Genomic DNA, 20,365 nt, shown 5'->3' on the forward strand with positions numbered 1-20,365 from the left:
CTCTGTTAATTAAAGATACCAACCCAGAGATTGCATTATTGAGGAAAACGGTAAATTCCCAATCCTCACTGTACCGCAATCACTTTCATAAGCTGTTCATACAAACTGTGAACTTGTATAACACTTGCCAGATAACCTGTCACCAGAGGTTGCAAGCCTTCCGAAAAGCTGGTAAAGTAGATTGCAGGTGGAACAATGGCCAAAGGGCAACAATTGCTTTGTGGAGAATAGGTTTGTTTAGTTTATGTAGCCTTCTCTACCCCTGTGTGCCTGTTTTACATGTCATGAGACAGGTCATGAGGCATGGTCTTGAGTGTATACACTCATAGCTCTACGGGGAATTACTCCAGACATAAAATGTCACTCTGAGCCCCGTCTGCATCCTGCACGAAGACTACAGTAAGGGCCCCACATTCTCAACACTCCGGCCAAGAGTAGTTCAGTAGTTGTAGCCTCTTTACTTCAACCCTCTCCCCGCCAATGGCAAAGCTGCTAAATGAACTTGTGTTTCCTATGTTGTAGTTCTCTCTATGGTAATGGAGCTGGTTATTGCTGTTCATTATGTTAATGCTAACACACAGCTTTATATGGTCCCCTTGCTCAGCACACAGTGCTGTCCTTTGCCTGCTACATCAGTAATTAGCTCCTTTATGTTTTGCATACTGAACTCCTTTAACAGTGCTGGCAGGCACACTGCTTACCTGTGAATCTCATCCTCTGTTCTACTGCCTGCCAGTTTAAGACCATGCTGTCAACCAATGCAGCACTGCCTATTCACAACATATCACTTACCACCACAGCCAGGCTAGGTTATAAAAACAGAAAAGAACAATCACATGATCTTGCCTGTGATCAATCCTAATGAAGGTTTCCTTTCCTCCATCATGCACTTCTACTTGCACTACTGTCTCATGTATTTAATGTTCATGCTTTGGTGTAAGCTAACTAACCAACTGCCTTGGCATCTGATTCCAGCTATATCGGGGACAGTCCTAAGCATATTCTGACAGAAGGCAAAGAAACAGAAGTATAACTCAATGGTGGACTCAAAGTGTGGCAAACTATAATCAAGCTGGTGTTTGCTCACAGATGGGGAGTTAGATCAATAAGTATTAAGAAAGCACGATTTTCCAATTAAAGGTAATCATCTGATGAGCTTATACTACAAAAACTACTTCCCGTTACATAGCATACACTATTCTATAGGGAAAAAAAATCACTGCAGCACACTTGCAATCATGCATAAAGATGTTATTTTTCTTCTTTACTAAATAAGACTGGGGGACGTTCTGTGGGTGATACTCTCGGGATGACCCTGTGAGTTGGACAACTCGTAGTTTGATTGATAGCCCTAATAAGGGCTGTTGAAAACCTTTGTAAATGCAGGTAGCCCTATTAAGGGCTGTTGGTGTGGATTTAGGTGGTGGGGGATAAAAAAATCCTAATCACCGGAGCTCAACAAGGCTGGCCCTTATAAGGGCTATGCCTGGTATGGAATCCTCGAAGAGCCCTGAAAAGGGCTGATGAATCCTGTCCTGGAAGAGCCCTGCAAAGGCTGGTGAGTCCAGTCTTCTCGAGGGTCAGAAAGAGCCCTTATAAGGGCTGTAAAAGGGGTGATATCCCTCCCAAAGTCCTTGAAACAGTAGCCCTTATAAGGGCTGGTATAATGGAAGAGCCCTGTGGTGGGCTGGAGATTCCGGTCTCCTAGAGGAAAGGAGAGGTGGGAGCCTTTAGAAGGGCTGTAGAAAAACTTAGTGGAAGGGGAGACATTCCTTCAAAATTCCTTGAAACATTAGCCCTGAAAAGGGATGGTGGGTTTCCGTTAGACCGAGCAGATGGAGCCCTTATAAGGGCTGGTGTGGTCTCAGACGACTCCTAGTTTTAACCCTGACAAGGGCTGGTGTGATAACCGTGTGTGTGTGTGTGTGGGGGGGGGGGGGGGGGGCCCTGACAAGGGCTGTTTCAGATCCAGACAATCTTCAGACGTTAAAAAAATTAATGAATGAAAAAGAATCCAAGGCGACGTTTAGTGGTCTTACATTCTTTATTAGAAGTGCTGATGGTACAGTTAGTACTGCTCTCCTAGCGCTGTCCAGAATGAGAAACAGCTGGTGAGGAGTCGCAATTTATGCCCGAAAAAGAGGACAGAACATGAGGTCTGAGCCAACAGCATGTGGAGGTGTGTCGTGGGCGTAGCCTTTATTCTGCCTCTCAGCTGTGCTATCTGCAGACAGTACAGTTGTGTACACTTACCATAAATGTAGATGTTAAGAGTGTATTCACTGTTGCAGTCATCACATTTGGGTTATCCTGCCAGGGGTAGCCCTCAGTCGGCCCGAATACCAGAGGCTTAGTATTTCTGTGTTGGTTGCTGTCGCTTCAGGACTAACGTCAGGTCATCAGTGGTATAAAAACAGGCAGCCGATGCCATTGCATCAGTTTTTCTTGCCCCGTCAGTAGCCCCCAAATAGGGAGCTAGGTTATAGTGGAGGACACCACCAGTAGAAAGTAAACAAAAAATCCCTGTAAGGAGAGGGGGAGAGAGAGAGACACACACAAGGGGGGTGAAGGGGGGGGGGCCAGGACTGCAACAGTGAATACACTCGAACATCTACATTTATGGTAAGTGTACACAACTGTACTATGTTCTTTGTGTTTCACTGTTGCAGTCATCACGTTTGGTTTGATTGCCAAAGCTGAAGAAAAGGGTGGAGGCAGTCAAGAAGATTGGGGATTGGCTAGGATGCCCTGCAAGACTGCGGTGGCAAAGCCTGCCCTGAATATGGAGAAGATAGGCAGGTGGTAATGCTTGGTGAAGGTATGAACAGAACTCCATGTTGCAGCTTCTAGGATGTCTCTGGTGGGGACCCCTCTGAGAAAAGCTGCAGAGGTGGAGGTTGCCCTGGTGGAATGTGTCCTGACCCTCTTTGGGGGCGGTTTCCCTTGCTGTTTGTAGCAGAAATGGATGCAGTGTGCTATCCATTTGGAGATCGTTTGGATATGGCTTTGCCCTCTGCCCCTGCTGTGAGACTAACAATTGCTCAGGTTTTCTAAAAGATTTAGTCTTACCCAGATAGAATCTGAGTTGTCTGTGCACACCTAAAGAGTGCAGAATTCTTTTCCCCTTGTTCTGTGGCTTAGGGAAAAAGATGGGCAAATGAATGGATTGGTTGAGAGCCACACTGGAGACCACTTTAGGCATGAAGGATGGGTTAGTCCTGAGTGAGACCCCATCAGCATGGAAAATGATGAAGGGCTCTACAGCCATGAGTGCTTGTAGCTCTGAAACTCTTCTAGCTGTAATGATGGCCAGAAGCAAGGCTGTTTTCCAAGAGAGGAATTTTAACTCTGCTGAAGCTGAAGGTTCGGGGAAGGGGGGGGGGGGTAGTGTGAGCTTTTCCAACACAAATTTAAGGTCCCAAGCTGGGGTAGGAGCTCTTCTGGGTGGCTTTAAGTTGTTAGCCCCCCTTAGGAACTGTTTGATGACAGAGTGTGAGAAGAGAGGTGGCTCTGTGCTGTAATAAGCAGAGATGGCAGAGGCATGAATTTTAATAGAAGAGAGGAATAGACCACTGTGTTATAGGTCTGCTAGGTAATCCAGGATGAGAGGTAGGGAGGGCTGTGCTGTTTGGCTCCCTTAGCCTGTATTCAGGCGCAAAACCTTTTCCACTTATCAGCATAGGATTTTCTAGTGCTGGGGCATCTGGCCTCATGTACAACATCTAGGACTTGTTTGCTTAGGCTATCAGCTTGCGGAGAGGTCAGGGAATAAGCCAGGCTGCCAGGTTGAGGGTCTGCAATTGGGGATGCAAGAATTCTCCATTCTTCTGGGTCAGGAGTGCTGGGATCTGAGGTAGGTGACAGGCTGCGCAGTGGGTACCAGTGCTGATGTGGCCAGTCCGGAGCAATCAGGATTGCTCTTGGCTTTTCCTCCCTTAATTTGAGCAGTACCCTTGAAATGAGTGGTAGAGGGGGAAATGCATAGACCGAGAGGTTTACTCACTGGAAGGATAAGGCATCCACTTTCCAGGCCTTGCTACAAGGTTAACCAAATTAGAAGCACCCAGTCAACAACGAAGGAACACAAAATCGAAGGTTTAATTGGGCATAAACAAAATGAACCACAGTACACCAAACAGTTGTTTGGTGTACTGTGGTTCATTTTGTTTATGCCCAATTAAACCTTCGATTTTGTGTTCCTTCGTTGTTGACTGGGTGCTTCTAATTTGGTTATCAGTTCAGCTGGCACCTTCCTTTTTTAATTGCTACAAGGTTCCCTGGTGCAGAATTTGCTCAGCTGATTGGAGTGGGAGGCAAAGAAATCCACCTTCAGGGTGCCCCATTTCTGGGTTACAAGGGTGAAGGTTCTGCGGTCTAGCTGCCACTCATGTGGGTCTAGCAGGTTTCTGCTTAAATTGTCTGCCAGATAGTTTAGGGAGCCTGGCAGGAATTGTGCTAGCAGGTGTAATTGTCTGGCTGAGGCCATGTGCCAAAGGGTCATGACGAGCCTACAGAGAGGATAAGAGTGAGTCCCTCCCTGCTTGTTGATATACCACATTACTGTGGTGTTGTCTGTTTTGATCAGTAGAGGCCCCGGGAGAGTAGGGGTCTGAAAGCTGTCAGAGGGTGCTGAACAGCTAGAATCTCTTTTTGGTCGATGTGCAGATGTATTTGATTTGGGCTCCAATGGCCCTGAATGCACCTGACATCCAGGGGTCTGATGAGTCTGTGGTGAGGGTCTGGAAGGCGTGAGGTTGTTATAAGAGAAGTCCCTTCTAGTGGTTGCATGCTGCTGCCCACCAAAGAAAATCTTTACTTAGACAAGGTATCATTGGTATGATAGTCTCCAGGTCTTGAGAGTGCTGACACCAAAGGATTTTTAGGTACCATTGTAGTTTCCTCATATGCAGTCTGGCATATGGAATGAGTAGAATGCAGGAGGCCATGAACCCTAGAGCTTGCAGGATTTTCCTTGCGGATACCTGGGTTCTGGTGGCTAGTTGAGATAAGTAACCTGTGAGGTAAGCTTGTTTTTCTGGAGTAAGTAATGCCATTCTGGGATGCTGGTCCAGGCTTGCTCCCAGTGGGTATTAGTTTTGATTTCTTTTCAGGTCAGGTGCTGAAACAGCTTTTCCCGACTGTCTACCTGAATCAGGCAATCGTCTAAGTAGGGGTAAATTTTAATATTTCTTTGTATGCAAAAAGCAATGGCTGGAGCCAGGCATTTTGTGAACACTCTGGCAGCAATGGATAACTGAAAGTGCATAGATCCTGCCCTGAAACGTAGTTATTTCCTGCAAGATTCCCTGACTGGGATGTGTAGGTAGGCCTCTTTTAGATCTAGGGTGGCTAACCAAACATCCTTGGAAAGCATAGGAAAAAGCTGCTGGAGGGTGAGCACTGTGAATTTTGGTATCACCAGAAGGGTGTTTAGAATGGATAGATCAAGGATTGGGCGTCAGGGTGCCCTCTTTTCTGGATACTAGGAAGAGTCTTGAATAAAAACCTTGGCCTATCTGGTCTGCAGGAATATACTGTATTGCCCTCATGGAGAGCAGGGAAAGGGCTTGCTTTTTGGCCTCTGCCCACTGGTTTGGATGAAGATCTGGGAACCCTTTTGTGAAAATAAAATTTTTATCCCTGGGACACTATGTTGAGGACCCACCAGCTGTTAGTAATAGAGGTACAGTTGTCTGCATGGAAGGAGAGTTTCCTCCTAGGGGCACACGCAGGTGGGCAGAGGTAAGGGGTGGAGGTGTAAAGTCATTGTGAGTTCTTACCATAAGGGGTGGCTTAGCACTCTTTTTGAAGAGGAAGAACTCCATTGCTTAGATCTCTGCATTCCTTGGGGATGCTGTCTTGGGGGTCTGCTTCCCCTGGGTTTGGGCTGAAGTGGCCTGGAGAGGGCCGGAAAGGACCAGTGCTTGGAGGGGCAATGCCTACTGAACCTCAGAGGCTGGACCTGTAAAAAGTCTGTCTGCACAGATTTAGATTTTTCTTCCATCTTTGTAAAACCTCTTCTGCCTTGGTGCCTTTGTTCAATGGTTCGTCCAATAATTTAGATTTGACATGGTCTGTTCCCTAAGCCAAGCATGCCTTCTAAGGACTGTACCAGTGACTGCTGCCCTGCAAGATGCTTCTAGGGTGTCAAAGCCACATTGCAAAGCGTGCTTAGTAACATTGCTTGCAGAATGCATAAACTCTTGTAATTCTTTATTTTCTGCACAAGCAGGGAAAGAAGGTAGTTTTTGTTTGAGAAGTTCCATGGTGTGCTGCTGACATTTCAGCATGTAGAACTGACAATTTAGTGCTTTAATAACAAGAGTAGCAGAGGTGTACTAAACACCCACATACCCGAACACACAAAACCGAGACTATCACAATCACGACCACACACACACCTAACTACACTAAAACACACACACACACACACACACACACACACACACACACACACACACACACACACCATAACACACACACACACACCATAACACACACACACACACCATAACACACACACACACACACACACACATAACACACACACACCATAACACACACACACCATAACACACACACACATAACACACACACACATAACACACACACACACACACACACACCATAACACACACACACACACCATAACACACACACACCATAACACACACACACCATAACACACACACACCATAACACACACACACCATAACACACACACACACCTAACACACACACACACACACACACCATAACACACACACACACACACACACACACACACACACACACACACACACACACAATAACACACACACACACACAATAACACACACACACACACACACACACACACACACACACACACACACACACACACACACACACACACACACACCATAACACACACACACACACACACACCATAACACACACACACACATCTACCCTACCTATAAGCAGGGGGGATCCCCTGCACCCCCACTTATATAGATTAACTCCGTGGTCGCACTAAACACACAAAAAAACACCACCACACACACTAACATCCCTTTCCAATACCCTTAAACAAAGACCACTTACCTAAAACCCCAGATAAATCTACAAAGCACTGTAAATCTTAGTCCACCTTTAGACAATAGTGCTGAAATACTCATCTCTAAATTTCAGGTCAACACATATAAAGCCATAAATATCATCTGTATATATCTTCCTCCAGAAAATAACATCAGTACACAAGAGAATATCCTTAACTGGCTTTCTATTAATCTCCCACAAGAAACCATGGTCTTAGGAGACTCTAATATCGACTGGAAGTCCTGTAGTAATACGCACCCCACCACCCATATTAACCTTTACGGCTTCTCACAAACTATTAACTCTCCTACCAGAACTAACAGACCCAACAACAAAGAAAGTACCTTCGACTGGATACTTGTTATAATAGTCCTCATCAAACATACAAAGCAGGAACCCTCCCAGATGACCTAAGTGACCATTCACTAACTTATATTATCAGTCATAAAACCAACCTAACTTTTCCTAACACTTTCAGAACAGTACGCACCAAAAAGCAATTTAACCCAGAACTTTTCCAAACAGAACTCAAACAATGTAATTGGTCACCGTTAAAATCTCTGCCACTCAATGAAGCAGTAGAATACTTCAATTCCACATTCTTAGCCATCCTGGATCACCATGCCCCAATACGCTCTGTTAGAAATAAAGCTAAACCGGCCCCTTGGCTCTCTAATACTAGGCAAAAAATCCTTCTCAGAAACAAATCCTGAGCAAAATGGCATACTACTAAGAATCATACAGATCAACAAACCTTTAGGCAACATAGAAATAATACAAAAAAAGCCATCCTGTTAGATAAACGTTTACCTCCAATTACAGCAAACCTACCACAAGGAAAGTACAGTTGTGTACCTGCCATAAATGTAGATGTTCAAGTGTATTCACTGTTGCAGTCATTACACTTGGGTTATCCTGCTGGCAGGTGACCCGCAGTCGGCCCGAGTTCCAAAGTCTTGGTCCGGTGTCAGTTGCTGTCGCCTCTTCCCTGATGTCAGTGCGCCAGGGGTATAAAAGATGCAACAGACACCATTTTCTTCAGTTTTTCTTGCCCCAGATGTCAGGTGCCCCCAGATAAGAAGGCTGGAAAAATAAAATTATGTCAAAAAGCATGCATGTACTAATATAAACATTTCCTTCATCTACAAGCAAATACACCATATAGGTTGTAGAGAGATGAGAAGTACAGAAAAGTACCAGCAATGAAAAGGGGGATGGTGGGTGGGTAACCTGGACTGCAACAGTAAATACACTCTAACATCTATATTTATGGTAGGTACACAACTGTACTACGGTCATCATGTTTCACTGCCCCAGTCATTACACTTGGGTTGAATCCCAAAGCTGAGGTTGGGCGGCTGGGTCTAAATTGGATTTGGAGAGGCTACCAGGCCCTGCAGAACTGCAGTGGCAAAGCCTGCTCTGGATTTAGAGTACAGAGATAAGTGATAGTGCTTGGTGAAAGTGTGCACTGAGCTCCAGGTTGCAGCTTCTAAACTGTCTTTGAATTCCTTTTTGTCTGCAAAATGCAATTACTGGTGCCAGGCATTTTGTGAAGACCCTGGGCGCAGTAGATAAGCCAAAGGGCAGTGCAGAGAATTGGTAGTGCATTGAGCCTGCTATGAATCTGAGGCATCTTCTGCAAGATTGTCTGAATGGGACATGCAGGTATGTCTCCTTGAGGTCCAAAGTAACTAGCCAAGCCTTCTTGTCCAGCATGGGTAGAAGTTGCTGTAGTGTTAACATTTTGAATTTTGGAACATCCAGGAAAGTGTTTAGGATTGACAGATCCAGTACTGGTCTCCAGGCTTTGTCCTTTCTGGGTATTAAGAAAAGTCTTGAGTAAAATCCTTGCCCCTGTTCTTGCTGTGGTACTCTTTGAATAGCTCCTATGTCCATGAGAGCAGCAATTTGTTTTTGCGCCTCTGCCCATTGGTTTTGTGGCAGGTCCGGCATACCTTTTGATTTTGGAAGCTTGTGAAAGTGGAACCTGTAACCCTGAGAAACAATACTCAGTACCCATTTGTCCTGGGTGATTATGTGCCAATTTTTTGAGAAAAGTGCTAGCTCTCGGGCGTCTGTATCTGCCTCTTTGTGGCCTGTGTGACACTGGAAAGGACCAATTTTTTGAAGGCCAGTTTCTGCTAAACCTAGGTGGTTGAACTTGTAAAAAATCCTTTACTGTCTGCATTGATTTTGCTTTATCCTCCATTTTCTTTAACACCTCTTCTGCCTTAACACCTAACAAAGTACCATGCTGTAGTGGAGCATCCAATAATTTTACTTTATCAGGTAAACTTTGTTCTTTCAACCAAGCATGCCTTCGAATAACACAGCCTGTAACTGCGGCTCTACAAGAAGCCTCTAATGAATCACAATGAATAAACCACATTGTAGAGTATGCTTTCCCACTTGCTCAGCTGCATGCAATAAATCCTGCATTTCCTTACTGTCAGGACTGAGTTTGAAACCATTTTCTGTTTTAACAATGACATGAGGTACTGTTGATATTTAAGCATGTGAAACTGGCAATTTAAAGCCCTTACAGCTAAAGTAGCAGAAGTGTAAACTTTTCCCCCCATCTGTCCATAGCTCTGGAATCCCTATCTGAGGGGACAGGATTTTTAGCAGTGGAAGCCTTAACCCCCTTTAGGACCCTGAGAAATTATTTCTGGATCTGCAGCAGGGTTTTTGTAAAGAAATTTATGAGAGTCAGGGACCCCGTAGTACCTGTCTGGCTTGACTGGTGCAGGGGGTAAAGAATCAGGAGACAGACTGGATTCAGAGAAAACATCATCAACACTATCAAGCACAGGGGAAATAGCCAGGGGCCTGTGCTGAGGCAATAAAAGAAAGTCTTTGAGCCTTTTCTTGGATTCTGAATAATCCTGGCTCTCCCAGTGGAAATGCTCCCTCTTGGCATGTAGGGTTTCCCCAAAAGAATAATCCTCAGGCGGAGAGGCTGAAGGTATAGACTCCTCTGCATCAGAGTCCTCATAGGGAGGGAGAGAATATCCCTGATCATAAGAGGTATCAGAGGTAATAGAAACCTGGTCAGAGGAATCATAGTCAGTGTCTTGCCTAGGCCTTTTGTCAGGAGGGGAATGGGAACCCCTGATTAAAGTAATTAGGTCTTCGGCCATTTTAAGTATCTGTTTCTTTGGCATGGATGACTGTTCTGGAGAATGCTGTACTTGTTTCCTTGTCTTTAATGGTGTTTTTGATTTAGCCTTGGCTGCTGTAGTGGGCTTAATTGTAAGCTGTGAAGGTCTGAAAACACCCTCAGAAGCCGATGCCTGCTCAGCGGCTCCGGACCCATCTGAGGGAATAGTTTCCGTAGGCCCAATACCTTGAGTTTCCACAGGCCTCGGTGTCTCCACGTGGCTGTCTGATACGGCCTGCGGCTCTGAGGTAGCGGGTGTCAGGGGCTGCGAAAGCGCCTCATTGAGAACCGGCGACTGGCCTAGAAGATGCTTCGTCGTCAGTTTTGGACCTCGGATGCCTATCCTTTTCTTTGTCTTTGTGTTTTTTATAAATTCCGGTCGTCGGTTGTTCCGCCGGTATTATGTAATTAAACCTTTGGCCAAAATAATGTAAAGCAAAAGCAAATCGACGTTTAATAGTGCGTTTATTGAATCTAGCACAAAACCGACAACTGGTAACGTTGTGGTCAGGGCCTAGGCAATGAATACATTAAGAGTGAAAGTCCTTATGAGGTATTTGCTTCCCACAAGAAATACAATTATTAACTTTTACTGACATCTGTCTGGAGCAAGAAAGATTCCCCAACGGGGTACTTAGCTTTATTGAAGACTTCGGTTCTGAAACTCAATTTCGAAAATCTCAGGAGTCGGCTGACCAGCACTTGCGAACTACTTTTGCTTTGGGCACCACTTGGCAAGAAAGACTGAAGAAAATGGCGTGGGTTGCATCGGATAACACGTGGCAAGAAAGAGTGAAGAAAATGGCGCCGGTTGCATCTTTTATACGCCTGGTGCACTGATGTCAGGGAAGAGGCGACAGCAACCGACGCCGGACCAAGACTTTGGAACTCGGGCCGACTGCGGGTCGCCTGCCAGCAGGATAACCCAAGTGTAATGACTGCCACAGTGAAACACGAACATCCACAAAAGTTTTGGACTAGCATTAGCAAACTTCTATACCCAGGTCAATCACTCCCAACCCACTAGGCTCTAACCCTGAGAATCCTACACATACTGCTAATGCCTTCAATTCTTTCTTCACTGACGCCATCCAAACTCTTGCTAGCCATCTATCTCCTGATACCTCAAAACTGCCTACTTCTACTACAAATCCACCCCCATCATTTCATTTACAACCAGTGGCTAGTTCCTTTATTTGCTCCCTTCTCTAAAACTTAAAACCTACTACCCCCTCAGCTGACCAACTCCCAGCAGAATTCCTGCAAAAAGAAGCTAAAGCCATTGCCTATCCCATCTCCATTCTCATCACTAGAACCATAAGTGAAGGCACTATCACATCTATCTGGAAAATTTCTCATATCACCCCATTACATAAAGGGGGGGGGGACTCCAATGACTTCTCTAACTTTTGACCTATAGCTCTGCTATCTCCTCTTGCAAAAATAATGGAAAAGTGCATCCATAAGCAACGACTTAACCACCTTCTCCATAACAACTTTTGACATGGTTAATCACCAACTCCTTCTACACATACTGAAATCCATTTCACTCGATCCTCTAGCCATGAATTGGTTCAAATTTTACCTAGAAAAGTGACAGCAGGCTGTACTCTGGCAAAATAAACTAATCACCTTCCCATTTGCCTTGGTGTTCCATAGGGCTCCATATTAGGCCCACTCCTACTTTCCATTTATATTAATGACCTTTAATCAGCAATTCCACACAACCTGCATTCAATATGCAGATGACCCTACTATAATCTGTTCAACCACTTCTCAAACTGAACTTCAGTCTCTTACCCAAAAAGCTTTCAATACTGTAGAAAAATGGTTCTCAAACCGCAGTTTCCTCCTAATCCCCAAAAAAACTAAACTGTCACTCTTCAAACCAACCCTAAAGTCCATCCTAGACATTTCACACTCGCATCTAATAATGGTACTCTTACTTCTCCTGACCTAACCACTAAACTCTTAGGAATAACAATAGACAACAACCTCAAACTTTGATACTCATAAACAGCACAATAAAATCAGTTAACAAAAAACTGGGATCCCTTTACAGAATCAAACCCTTTCTTACACCAGTAGCTAGGACCGCTATAGCCAGAACTCACTTAATCTCCACTCTACCCTATGCTTCACCTATATAAAAACAACCTCAACAAACTGGCAACATTCTATAATAATATTGCTAGATTTGCTACAGGCTCTCCTTTCAGAACTCATCACTGTCTGAATCTAAAATAACTTGACTGGCTAGAATTTCTTAACCAGCTTCAATTTCACCAGCTTGCTATAACCCACAAGACCCTGTATCAACCCACCAACACTCCAATACTCTCTAGCCTCATTACACCTTACAATAATCTTAAGAACTTATGCTCCTCAAACAAACTGCTGATCAATACTTCCAGATCCAATGACTCCCTGTTCTCTAACACTGTTGGAAAACTATAGAATCTACTACCCACTGAACTCGCAACTCAGACTTCTCTCTCTCTTTTTAAAAGGAATCCAAAACTATTTCTCAATACATACTGGCTATGCTCCTGTACTAACCCTGACTAACTTTTTTCCTTTACACTAATCATCACTCTACATCTTTATAATCTTACCCTTAAAGAATCAATATACCATGTTATTGCAAATACAAATTATGTATATATGTATATTGTACCCTCTCTTGTACATTACCCTTTGCTGCCTACTGCTCATGTTATGCTCACTATGAGTATTGTATTTCGTACTTTTTAAAAACTAAAGTTTTATGTAACAATAGCTGTTTATTTTAGTTTGATCTGTTATGACTTTTCTATATTAATTCTGCAGGTTTCTTGGAGCTTTTCTCCCAGGGCCTCTACTGAAAATGGACATGTATCCAGCTAGACTAGCCCGGTCAACAAATGTAAAATAAATAACTAAAATAAAATAAAATAACCTGCACCGCACGTCACGAATGCAACACCACGACAGCAGATTCGGCATTTCTGCAGTAGACATACTGCAGTTTCATGTAACTGCGCTTTCATGTATTCCGTCTCGACGTACTGAAATTTCGGCATTTCAGTACATCAGGATTCTCTAGTGTTTCCTTTACTTTTTTACCCCAGCTGTCTAAAGCTCGGAAATCTCTGTCTGAGGGAGTGGGATTCTTAGTTAAGGTTGCATACATTCCTTTAGGCCCTTGAGAGATTACTAATGGGTCAGCAGCAGGATTTTTGAAAAGGAATTTGTGAGAGTCAGGGACCATGTAGTACCTGTCAGGTTTCCTGGGAGCAGGAGAAAGGGTGTCAGGAATAAAACTGGATTCCACAAAAACATTATCAACATCCAGGACAGCAGGAATGGCCAAAGCTCTGTGCTGTGGTAAATCTAAGAATTCCGAGTCTCTTTTTAGACTGAGGACAGTCCTGACATTCCCATTGGAAATGGTCCTTTACAAGTATGAAGGGTTTCACCAAATAAAAAATCCTCGGGTGGAGAGGCAGAAAGAATGGATTCCTCTGCATCAGAATCCTCATAAGCAGAGAGTGGTTGCATGTCTTCATATTCAGAAGCATAAGATTCATCGGATTCCTGTTCAGATAAAACTACTGGGGACAAGTCTCTTTTCCTTTTGGAAGGGGCTTCCCCCAATAAGCATAATAAGGTCTTCCGCCTTTTTAAGCATTTGAGACTGAGGCAAGGAAACAAGTGCCTGAGCTTGGGTAGTCGGTTTTTTGGGTGTAGTTCGTACTCTGGGCCTTAGAAACTCTGCAGTTTTAGAAAGAACTGAAAATGCAAAAGAAGTCGTCGGTTTGTGTTGAGTATCGGTAGTGCGAAGTACTCCCAAGGAAGCTGGTGCCTGCTCAGCGGCTCCGGACCCATACAAGGTAGAGACATCTACAGGATCCTTAGTGAAAAAATAGGAGTCTCGTGGCATACCGGACTCCGAACGGGTCTTGGTAGCACCCTGCGAATCCACAGAAGCGGGCATCAGGGGTTGCGAAAGCGGCTCACTGAGGACCGGAGAACTGACTACTAGCTTAACGGAAGCATTGGCAGTTTTGAACCTGTGCGGTTAAGTCTCTGTCTTTATCCTTATATTTTTCGGAAGATCGGTATTCGGATGGCTTACCGAAGCCATATCGGAAAACGAGCACTGACAGCAAAAATATTTAGCTACAATAAGGGCCCGACGACGTATAGTTCTGGTGTTGAACTAAGCAGAAAAGTGACAGTGAGGGACGTCGTGGTCTGAGCCTAAACATGTGACACAGTAAGAATGGTAATCTCGGTGTGGTACTTGCTTTCCACAAGCAAGACAATTGTTAACTTTTTCTGACATCGGTTAGAGGAAGAAAAAAGGATCCCCAATGGGGTACTTAGCTTTAGAAGACTTCAACTTTAATTCGGAAATGAACACTCAGGTAGCGGCCGACCGGCACTGGTGCGAACTGCTTCTGCTTCGGGCTCCTCGGCAAGAAAGACTGATGTAATAGCGTCAGCTGCCTGTTTTTATACCACTGACGACCTGACGTCAGTCCTGGAGTGACAGCAACCGACGCAGAAATACTAAGCCTCTGGTATTCAGGCCGCCTGAGGGCTACCCCTGGCAGGATAACCCAAATGTGATGACTGCAACAGTGAAACACGAAGAATGTCTGTTTGAAATCCATTTTTGTCATTTAACCATAATTTAAACGTATTTTAAACATCTTATCTTTGTGACATCATTAGGCTAAGCTTGTTTTATTGGTCAAAGATTAGTATGACAGTATGATACTCTGTTGAGCGAGCATCTCTTATTAGCCTTTTTACATTTAACAACGGAATTCAAATGTACGTGCTTCCTCGGGTCTTCTACCTTATTTTACGGTGCTGGGGTTACTTTCCTTGCGTTTAGAAAAAATATCTAGACATCTTTGAAAAGAGCCTTGCTATTTGAATTAGAAGGGTGTTAGTTAGGACCTCTTTTTGCTATGTATTCAGGGATGATGGGCTCTTTTGATACAGCCTTATTCAGATCGGATCAAAGCTAAGGATGCAGTTTCATAAAAAATAGATGAACAATCTGCAGAACTTGCAACAGACTGAAACAAAAAAGGGAATCTCTCCAATGAGAACAGTGGGAGTGTTTTGTAACTCCATATCACTCCACAACCTAACATGCGGGTTAACAGGAGACTGTCGGTGATGATGTTGCAGCAGTTTATTAATCACAGAAGCATACTAATTTGAAAGCTGTCTAAACAGACAGAGTATGGTTAGAGTCCATGAAGTCCAAGAGGCAGAGAAATCTTCAAGCCTTCTACCCACATTTTTTTTTACTCACTCTGGATGTAACATGATAGGCACCTCCACAGGCATGAATGACTGGTGCTGCTGTTTAAAACTGTCTCTATTAAGAGAATTCTCTGAAGGAAAATTAAATAACTTTTCCAAATTTAAAATTATCTCCATGGCCTGCAATCACTAGCAGAACTAAGAAAAGACTTGACAAAGAAATCTTTTGTGAAGATCAGGTATGGGAACAACTAAAGACCCTTCCTTGTGTAAGGCCTCTGTACCACTGGCCAGAATACAGTGAATACTCCAGCACAGTCAGACTAAAAAGTAGCACCCTCTACCAACAAAGAAGCCATCTGAAAGCCAACTGAAGGATCTCCAATGAGGCTGGTAGACTATTACCTGCCAAAAGGCATTCGTGTCTATCAAAACATTTTTGCTGCTTGCAGAAGCAAAGGCACTACTCCCTGCATCTCACTGAATCTAATCAATGTGAACCTTATGATAGAGAGGAATGCAAAAAATACTTTCTTTCCACAGGAGGAAAGAATTTAAGACCCCACTGACATAAGAGTACAATATGGGAATGTCTGAGGTGCTCTATGGGAATATCCTGATCTCTTAAAGGACTTCTAAGGGAACATGGAAAAGCATTTTATCTTACCAAGATTTTCTATCTGATCCAACTCTACCAAGCATCACAATAACTGCTTATTACCATTTTTTAACCCCAAATGCCTTCATGTAAGCAGCTATTGTGATGGGAACTTGTATTCTGGAAAGCTACATTTTTATTTATTTTATTTTATTTTACATTTGTTGACCGGGCTAGTCTAGCTGGAGATATTTCCATTTTCAGTAGAGGCCCGGGGAGAAAAGCTCCAGATACTTAATAATAATATAGAAAAAAAGCAATCAGAGGCAATTCTCATTTCTGCCCATACTGCACTGCTACCATAGCTCATGAGATAAATCTGCCCTAGTCTCTCTTTTCAGATCACAATTCAGCTCACTTAGAATAGTGGCAGAAAGAAACATCCAAGCATCCTTTTTAGGACTGCTAGTGACTAATTTGCTGTGACTCTTATGTATTTGTTTACTACTTGTGTCACATCTGTAAAAAGTTCTAAAAGGGTGAAAAAAAAAACAGACGATAACACAAGCAAAAATTAATGTTTTGTGAGTTTCTAGTCTCATCATCTTCCTGTCTCCCTTCCCTGAGTCAGAAACAGTGCTTAAAAAAAAACATCCGCTATTTAGTGAAGTTGCTCTCAAAAGAGTGGGTTTCTTCACTGTCAGACTACAAAAGGCTCAAAATGATTTATGGACCCATTTGTAATCTTAAGATGGGTTGACTTCAAGCTGTTGCAACATTCAGTACCTGAGATTTCATTTGCGCTGCTTTCTCTGGATCCACAGCAAAGACATGTTGATAATGTCGAATGGTGTGAAAACGGTCCTTATTCTCTGCACGCACATAACGTTTTAGAGCCTGTAGAATTCGATGTGGCTGTAAAAAGAAAATCAAAGTATTAAAACCAATAGTCACGAGCGATTTACTACAAACTGTCAGGGAGAATGTAGTAATATTAATACACTAAATTACTTCAACAATCAAAATAATAATAATAATAATAATAATAATAATAATAATAATAATAATAATAAAAAAAAATAATAAAAAACAGTAAAAGTAGCAGTGTTTTTTCTCAAAACCACATTGCAATATATGCTTTCCCACTTGTCCAACTGCATGCAATAAATCTTGTATTTTTTTTATTTTCTGTACAATCAGAATTAGTCAACATTTTCTGTTTTAACAGTGACATTAAGTATTGCTGATATTTAATAATACGGAATTCACAATTTAAAGCCCTCACAGCCAAAGCAGCAGAAGTGTAAACCTTTTTTCCCCATCTGTCTAGTGCCCTCGAGTCCCTGTCAGAAGGGACAGGGTTTTTAGCAGTAGCGGCCTTAACCCCCTTGGGACCCTGAGAAACAGTTTCTGGGTCAGCAGTAGGGTTTTTATAAAGAAATTTATGAGACTCAGGAAAGTACAGTTTTGTACCTACCATAAATGTAGATGTTCGAGTGCTAATACAGCTGCAGTCATCACAAATGGGTTCTCCTGCCGTCAGGCGGGTCCTCGGTCGGGCAAATTACAAAGTCTTGGTCCGGCGTCGGTTGTTGTTGCTTTCTTTCCTGACGTCAGTGAGACAGGGGTATACAAGACACAGCCGACGCCATTTTCTCTGTCAGGTGCCCCCAGAAGGAAGGCTATATATATATATATATATATATATATATATATATATATAGATATATATATATATATATATATATATAATATATATATATATAAATATTATATATAATCATGCAATGCAATATAATCAAAAAACAGTAGTTGAAAGCAAATACACCATAGAAGGATAACCCAATCAGGTTGTAAGTAGAGGAGTTAGCCACTAGGTATGTTCCCAGAGGGGAAGGAGGGAGGGAAACCTGGACTAAAGCTGTATTAGCACTCTAACATCTACATTTATGGTAGGTACAAAACTGTACTATGTTCATCGTGCATACAGCTGCAGTCATCACAGATGGGTAGAATTCCCAAAGCTACGCACAGGGTGGTAGGCACTAGGTGGAACTAGGAGGAGCCAGAATGCCCTGCAACACAGCAGTGGCAAAGCCTGCTCTAGTTTTGGAATATAAAGGTAGGTGGTAGTGTTTAGTGAAGGTATGCTGCCTCCAAAATATCTTTGGTAGGGACTCCTCTGAGGAAGGCTGCAGAGGTAGCTGTGGCCCTTGTGGACTGGGATCTGATGCCTGCAGGTACAGATTTACCATGAAAGGAGCAACAAAAACGTATGCAGTGACCTATCCATTTTGAAATTGGATGTTTGGAAATTGGCTTCCCTTGAGCTCCTACAGCATAGGACACAAAGTTATTCTGATTTCCTGAACGGCTTTGTTCTGTCCAAATAGTAACGCAGCTGTCTATGGATGTCTAAGGAATGTAGCAGCCTTTCCCTTTTGTTTTGAGGATTGGGGTAAAAGGTAGGAAAGTGTATGGCCTGATTTAAAGCTACCCTTGATACTACCTTAGGCATAAATGACGGGTTGGTTCGTAGAGAAACCCTGTCCTGATGGAAAATGAGAAAGGGCTGCACAGCCATGAGGGCTTGTAGTTCCGAGACCCTACGAGCTGAGGTAATAGCCAGAAGGAAGGCTGTTTTCCAGGAAAAATATTGCAAATCTGTTGAGGCAGCTGGTTCAAAGGGAGGCAATGTTAATTTTTCTAGAATGTAATTTAGATCCCAGGCTGGTATTGGTTGTTTCCTTGGAGGTCTTATATTCTTAGCCCCACTGAGGAATTGCTTTAAGAGTGGGTGAGAGAATAAGGGTGGATCAGTGTTGTATTCTGCAGAAATGGCTGAGGCATGGATTTTGATGGAGGAAAATGAAAGTCCACTGTTCAGCAGCTCAGCTAAATACTGTAATATCTGAGGCAAATTCAGTTTTCTAGGATCCTGGCCCTTTTTCTCATTCCAAACGCAAAACCGTTTCCATTTTGCGGAGTAAGCTTTTCTAGTAGATGGCCTTCTTGCCTCCAAAATGACATCCCGCACCTCTTTGGAGGGAAGGGTCTGTTGTGGTGCTAAGGAATTTTCCATGCAGCCAGGTTGAGTGTTTTCAGCTGGTTGTGTAGAATTTGGTAGCTGTGCTGAGTCAGGAGAAGAGGCATTAGAGGTAGGGTCCAGGGAGGAGAGGGTGTTAAGACTCCTCAGGAGTGGGTACCAGTGTTGTCTTGGTCAGTCTGGAGCAATCAGTATCATCCTTGGTCTGTCTGCTCTTGCTTTCAAGAGCACCTTGGTCAGTAGAGGCAAAGGTGGAAAGGCGTAAACTGTCAGTGCTGCCCAACTGAAAGAAAGGGCGTCAACCTTCCAGGCCTTTGGATGAAATGTCCTTGAACAGAATTTTGTCAATTGATGATTCTTGTGGGAGGCAAAGAGATCTATGTCTGGCCTTCCCCACGCTTGGATTATCTTTGTAAAGACTTGAGGATGCAACTTCCATTCGTGCGGATCTGTCATATTTCTGCTTAGATTGTCTGCCAATGTGTTTTCCAAACCTGGCAGGTACTGAGCTTGAAGTTCGATTTGCTATTCCAGAGCCAAGTTCCAAAGTGACATGGCCAGCCTGCACAGGGGGTATGAATGTGTTCCTCCTGGTTTGTTTATGTACCACATTACTGTGGTGTTGTCTGTTCTTATCAATAACTGTCCTGGATGCAGAAGGTCTTTGAAAGCTGTAATTGCATTTATCACTGCTAGCATCTCCTTTTGATTGATGTGGAGATGCTTTTCCTTTTGGGACCACTTGCCCTGGATGCACCTGTCAGTCATGTGTGCCCCCCAGGCGTAGTCAGAGGCGTCTGTTGTGATGACTTGATTTGCTTGAGGTTTGCAGAATGGTAGACCTGTGTTTGTTTGGCATGCTAGGGCCCAACATAGAAATTCCTTTTGCAAACATGGAATTAGTGATATTATTGTTTCCAAACTGTGGCAGTGTTGAGACCATAGGTTTTTTAGGTACCATTGAAGTTTCCTCATATGCAACTTTGCATATGGGATTAGAAGAATGCAAGATGCCATGAATCCCAGAGCCTGCAGGATTTTCCTTGCAGTTAGCCTGGTACAATTTGCTAGAGTCTTGAAGTACTGAGTTAGTTGCCCCTGTTTTTCTGGCATAAGATAAGCCATCTGGGTGTTTGTGTCCAAGTTGGCACCCAGGAAAATTATATTCTGAGATGTTGTTAGCCTGGATTTCTCTTTGTTGACTGTGTATCCC

The 20,365-nt window shown here is 43.4% G+C and overlaps 1 protein-coding gene across 3 annotated transcripts in view; it reads right to left on the minus strand.

Annotated features, from left to right (window-relative positions):
- The window catches only part of APLP2 (amyloid beta precursor like protein 2), a 1,432,335-nt gene that overhangs the window by 585,442 nt on the left and 826,528 nt on the right, over positions 1-20,365 (minus strand). For all 3 annotated transcript variants that reach the window (XM_044081082.1, XM_044081081.1, XM_044081080.1), the window contains one exon: positions 16,893-17,021. In XM_044081082.1, the coding sequence (XP_043937017.1) occupies positions 16,893-17,021 (129 nt within the window). The remainder of the gene's footprint in view (positions 1-16,892; positions 17,022-20,365) is intronic.

This window comes from Protopterus annectens, chromosome 8.part0, assembly GCF_019279795.1.
Source record: "Protopterus annectens isolate FY-2018-M chromosome 8.part0, PAN1.0, whole genome shotgun sequence".
Lineage (NCBI taxonomy): Eukaryota > Metazoa > Chordata > Ceratodontiformes > Protopteridae > Protopterus > Protopterus annectens.